A 6,103-nucleotide genomic window follows, 5' to 3' on the forward strand; every position below is an offset into this window, starting at 1 on the left:
ATAAGCGCAAAGGATGGAGTGACAGTTGACGCACAGGAATTGCTCTTTGAGAGGTAACTTAAGCGAAATGTCATAGAAACAAAGGAGGTGTGAATTCTAGTGTGGTCATCGTTGTGAGCAGGGTTTATGAGGTACGATCTGCACGATGGTGTGCGTATGCCATTCACGTTCATACAGTCGTACAAATGCAATTCTGTACCATTGTACGCAAATCACATCTCACTTTTGTGTAACTATGTTTATTCAGAAGCTCCAAAGTATCAGTACTTTTGGAGATGATGGATGTAAAACTTAGCTTTGGTTTTGACAATCTACATGCTCACAAAAAATGGAGCCTGTTTATGCTAGCAAATTTAAGGTAAAAGCCCCAAGACCAGGGAAAGTTGCTTTGCACCTTGCACAAAGGAAGCTTTGGCTCAAACAGTCCGCATAGACAGCGCAATGGGGTCAGGATTTATGCTCCATCCAGGAGCAGAACTGAAAGTGCTACAAGTATTTTAAAACGCTACTCTCTGGAATTGCAGAATAATTTGTATTCTCCTGATTCTGTAAAGAAAAAGGGCTGTTAGCCTCAATAATGATGGCTTCATTATCTGATATAGTAAAACGTATATTGTTTGTATCATACTTGCTTATCAACTCAATATCTATCCTCCCGGGAGCCTGTGTTTACAGTAGACCTCCAATGTCGTTACTATATAGAGATAAACTAGTCATTTGAGAAGCTCTTGTTCGATATACACGGACTCTAAGAGTCAAAGCTTTTTCTGTGTGAGGGGCGCAGCAAAGCCGTTGTATGTCACCTATACAATAATCATTCCTTTTGACGTAAGATAATCAAGATCTCTATGCATTTATCACTTCAAATTTGAGTGCTGTGGATAAAAAACAAGATCGAACGTTTTGTTGTATTAGACAATGTTGGAATACGAGCATGATTACCATCGCAGCAAGCCGCGAGAACCTATTCCCCGGCTTTCCATTCGCAGAGCCATCTCCAATATTTCAATGGACCACCACCCAGTACTTGCGAGTGCTGTACCTTCGATTTCTCCACCAAAAGTCTGCTTACAATCTTCACCTTGCTCACCTGCATACTCGTAAAAGCTCCACACAAATACATCAAGCCAAAAGTTTTCTTTGTGCGGCTCCACCTTGCGACGTCCACGACGGACCGGTGCTGTGCAGTCTCCATCATGCTCAAGATAAGTCTTTGGATCGAGGCTGCGAAGAACTACCATACATCCATCCTCCCCAAGGTCTACACGCATGGCCAAGATGAATGCTCGAATACGAACGTCTGTGTCCTCGCGCTCCAGAGTATAGTAGTAGACGACTGCGTCTTTATCAAGCCGTTGCACGACATGAAAGTGCACTTTGGCATCTCGGGGACGCATGATTACAATTGGCTCTGGCAACGACAAAATTTCCCAAAGATTCATCGCCATCATGTCCATAGCTCGTCCATGAAATGTTTTTTCTAAGGAAAACATGAGTTTATTCTGGCGTAACATGTGTCGATCTCGCCAACCCAATACACTTGTACCTGTCGAGAAGCACGACTCGTTCGCTCGAAATAATTTGATCTCCAGATACGACTTCCTTGCAATTTCGGCACATTGGTCTTGTGTGAGCGAGTTCACTTTAAGCACAGGATTTTTTCGCTTGTATTCTTGCTCCTCTTTTGCTAAAAGCAGAGCTTTCGTTTGTGCAGCCGCTAGATGAGAAATCTGTCGCTCTATGTTCACATACGTGGCATGCAAACGTCTGAGCTCTTCATTCTCTTTGGCCAAGACGCTCTTCACCCGCGATAGTTGCACATATGCATGATGTGTGGTGTTGCTTAAAATTTGTGCAGTAGTATCAGGCGTTGGTTGTGCGCTTTGCTCATGATGGACAGCCAGAAGTTGCTCATACTTAGCTCCCAAGATGTCAGCATCACGCTGAAGATCTTCTAGCAGATTCTATATAGAAGAAAAGTGAGAAAAGCGAAGACTATCTAGCGTCATTATAGACTGTTCGCACCCGCTTCTTGTAGTACAGTCGCTTCGCACGCAGGCGGCTCTTGGTGCGCTGGTCGGTAGAAGCTAATACATCGTTATGCTCGGTAGTTAAGTCGCTAGTGTGGTCCATCGAATATAAATGACGTGTGCTAACTGAATAGATTTTTTTCTAAATAGATATTGTATTGATTACATTTTTATCGTAATGGCGTAATTCGGATTTTCCTTGTTCATATCAGGATTTTGAACATATACACGCACCCTGAGAACTCGGTTATAAAGTTGAACAAATGCGACCGTCACATTTGTTCGATCGTAGAACCAATTGTGCTCAATATCAAGTATGGCAGCAAGCATCTAAAGATATCATTGTGGAAAATATCAGCACACATGTATTGAGGGACACTAATTGCCAAGCACAGCAGTTGTTGCTCGCCATGTGTACCTGAAATCCACGACACAATCCTGGAAGAGTACATAAATTGTCAGATGTGAAGGTGAGTCTTGAATATGAGATCGTGAGTGCTTTGGATTTTATGTCTGTTTACGTGCGCGCATAGGCTCTTGCTGGTACTTTCTTATGCTAACCATGGATTAGCTGTTAGACGTGATTTGTTTTATATATGCGTGTATAATATGGATCAAAAAGCCTGTACATGATTACACTGTTGTTGGCCTCAGAGGCGCCAATTGTGTACAATGAACAATAGATTTTTTTTATTTGTTTCACACCTTGAGTATTCGCAGCTATTGTCCAAACGGTATGTGGGCACCAAAAAAAATCGTCAAGCATTATGTGTTTTGAAATCCTGTCGTCTACTACATGTACGAATCTATTGTCAGCTGCTCTACCTTGCCAGGACGGTTTTTGTATGCTTATACCCGTCAAAGCCATGATTAAGATTTGGAATGGTCCCGCCTAAAGGGGCCAAAGCTCGATTCTGATCTACTCTGTCGATCAGGCTTGACCAGCAAACAGTGCCTTAAGCAAAGATTTTGAATAGATTACAATCAAACTACTAAACTTCTTGCTGCATTCTTACATATTTTGGTATATGCGGCAGTATCACAATTTGCACCACTCCGACAGCATTTGTTCTGTCGTCACCTCCAGGTGCATCATGGGACAGCATCATCATTCGAGCAAAGCACTAGACGCGCGATGAGATAGAATCGTGCTTGTCGCGTATTCGAGTCAATGAACCTTGTTGTACCACATCTTCCTTCTTTCCCCGATTAGTTCTGCGTCATCGTGTGACATGCGCATATGAAAAAGCACACATGCCAACATGAAAAGCTAACAGACTTTGTGAAATAATACGTTTTATCCACGCTCTACGCTAGGAACTGCGGCAATCTCTGCCAGATAAGAGCATCGAGCATTCAAGTTGAAGACACTTAGCAATATTTGCCCTGACCGACGTCTTGCATTGCACGTCATCCGATTTACAACTTCAATAATTTTACGGTTCTTTGATCATTGTATCGTCACTCACTTTCGCAATTGTCTGGTCTGGGAACATTCTGCGAAATCCACTTTGAGCGTGTCGTGGATTTCGCGAACCGTTGAAACACATTAAGTAGTTACCTTTTGCGTTTCGCATGAAATTTGAGACTTTGATAGGATCAAATGCTAAAAAATCAAAATGACGATCTCTGGGACTCGTTGAAGGAAAAATTTGCCATGGTAGGTGGTGGCGAATATTACGTTTATCACACGACTTTACACTGTTATTTGCACCAGGTTTAAAAAAAGTATCTCAGTGATTGAGTTCTAGGCACATTGTCAGATTTATTGTAACGAATTACGCACCATTATATAGTGTACGTAAGCCTCAAAGTGTTGTCGCTATTGTCCGTCGGACTGAAAATCAAGCTCAGCAGTACCGAATTACCAAAGTAAAGTCTTAGTATGAAGTATCATAACTTAAACTAGTACAAATGAGGCTGATCGCTCCGCGGGACACATGGCTGCTAGCCTCGCGCTAAGCACTTTATAGAGTTATACCAAGCGTTTCTGATAGTATTTTGAGCGAATCTTACTTCTTGATTCACGATTTCGCTTCTGGCTGGAAAGACAGACCTTTCGCTGTGAACTTGTTAACGCTGACCAGGAACACCAACGACAACTCTTTGCGATCGCACGACAAACTGTTATCTGGTGGTAATTTTGCTAGCGATACGACGTTAAAATCGCTACCTCTGCGAGGATGGAACATGATCTGCTTTTTAATTCCTCGGTATGACATGGTAGCATCGTTCTCCTGTTAGTTCCGAGGAAAGTACGCAAATGGCAGTTCAGGGGCCAAAACCGGCTATCGAGCTCCTGGTGGCGTGCACTAGCTATAAACTTGCGCTTGTGAGACATTTTCATAAACGCCAAAACCAGGGGACACAACCAGACCCATATCACCGAGCTTACAGGTCGTTTGTTAAAAAGCCGAGAATAATTTCTATGCTTTTGCATTGTCGACACTCTGCCAGGCACCAATTTAATGATTGAATTGCCGATCTCATTCATACGCTCGCAGACATATCGTTACGTGCTGGGTACCAATCGACCCTCGAGTATGAATATAGCACGCACGGCGAAGATGGAACATCTACGATTTCAACGGAGTCGCTTTACAGCTGAGAGATTTCTCTTTTCAGCAAAGCTAAGGTCTATCGCTTCAGGCGCGATCACTGAGCTCTATCTCCTGTACTTCGATGGATCCTCGAGGCGCGCAGATTAATTGCGACACTCCCCCATATCCTCGTAAGAGGTACAATAAGCATGGCAAGTCTTGCTCTGAACCTCATTAGTTTAGAGGTCCATCATAGAGATGACATCAGGATTGCCTCCGGTAGAGGGTCTGCCGCCATTGTGATGATTTGAGCTCTTATTCCTTGGATAAAGTTTGCTAACTTTATCCCCCTTGACAGATAATTCCTCCGTATGGATCGTGGCCAAGATTATCTTCAGCTTCTATTTCCAAAAAAGGAAATAAAAATTTCTTATCACTGTTCTCAAAGAACTGAACACTCAGCTTGAGCGGTCTCAGTGAGGGATCTAGTTACGCTTACCTCTGCCCGATTGAGGTCTTCCTAAAAGTGACTCTCCAGCGTGATTTCACAGCTGGGGAGCGCTTGAGAGCGCTCTTCAGACGTTTGATTCGAAAATTGTTTAGTGCTTTGCTTTGCAATACAAAGTATGGCGTGGGCGTTTTGGTATACAATCAGAGGCAACTACACCTGGGCAAACTCGCCGAAGTGGGATCATCAAACTCCCAGAGGTTTTGGTATGGGGGTATCTATTCCACTTCACCACATAAAAACAACCTTGATAAATGCATTGGTCCACTAACCGTTCCAGGTGCCATGGAAGGGCGACCCTCTTGCGGCTAGCTCTCGTGAAGTTTCTCGATCGTGGCGGCCCGTCGACCAGTACCGAGAGTCTCGGCGTGTGGTCCATACTGAACTCATTTAATTTTCGCATTAGCTCTATGAGCTACGCCATTTTTATGGGTGGTCTTAAGCTTCCTCATCAATATAGCATGTTGTCGCTATTCAAAAGCAGAGGGAAGCTCAGCTTCACGATATGGTGCAGACTTCACTTTGTCTTCAACGAAGCGCATTTCATCCTACTGGTTGTCAGAGATAGATCAAGTCATGACTTGGCAGACCTTATGTGGAACCCAGGTATTTGCATTCTCTGTGGGATGTAAAGAGTACTTCTTTGTTACGAGTGTGGACGGTACGTGGTCACGTAATCGCAACTCAGTCTTATAGACCGCAAGTGTAGATACGTCGACAGCGTTTAGGAAAATCTTTTTCCCGCAACATTTATGTGAATTTGCCAGCCTCTGGCATCAACGTGTTGCCTTAAGCATTATGTCCCTCAGCCATAGCCCCGATCACTCGGCGCATGTTGCTCAATATAATTGAAAACTGAGATGAAATCCACAGAACCGCTACGGATCGTGGCGTTAAAGATGACCATCTATCGGGTGGTCAGCGGTGAACATGCCTATCTTCCTGAACGAATTCGGTCACTGCTTTTCTGTAATCCGTGGACCTCTTTTAATCCGACTTAATGATCGCCGACAAGCCGTGCTGGT

General features: G+C 43.7%; 2 protein-coding genes across 2 annotated transcripts; both read right to left on the reverse strand.

The window, feature by feature from the left end:
- Positions 1–938: 938 nt before the first annotated feature.
- On the reverse strand, positions 939–2,133 carry PHALS_00526 (uncharacterized protein; the record flags this gene model as incomplete). The annotated part of the gene is made up of 2 exons (XM_024717235.1): positions 939–1,964; positions 2,026–2,133. The coding sequence occupies 2 exons, from the start codon at positions 2,131–2,133 to the stop codon at positions 939–941; spliced, it is 1,134 nt and encodes a 377-aa protein (XP_024572574.1).
- Positions 2,134–4,005: 1,872 nt separating this feature from the next.
- Positions 4,006–4,252, reverse strand: PHALS_00527 (uncharacterized protein; the record flags this gene model as incomplete). The annotated part of the gene is made up of 2 exons (XM_024717246.1): positions 4,006–4,072; positions 4,149–4,252. The coding sequence occupies 2 exons, from the start codon at positions 4,250–4,252 to the stop codon at positions 4,006–4,008; spliced, it is 171 nt and encodes a 56-aa protein (XP_024572575.1).
- Between the last annotated feature and the right edge of the window lie 1,851 nt (positions 4,253–6,103).

This window comes from Plasmopara halstedii (genome assembly GCF_900000015.1).
Source record: "Plasmopara halstedii genome assembly, contig: Scaffold_113, whole genome shotgun sequence".
Taxonomy (NCBI): Eukaryota; Oomycota; class Peronosporomycetes; order Peronosporales; family Peronosporaceae; genus Plasmopara; species Plasmopara halstedii.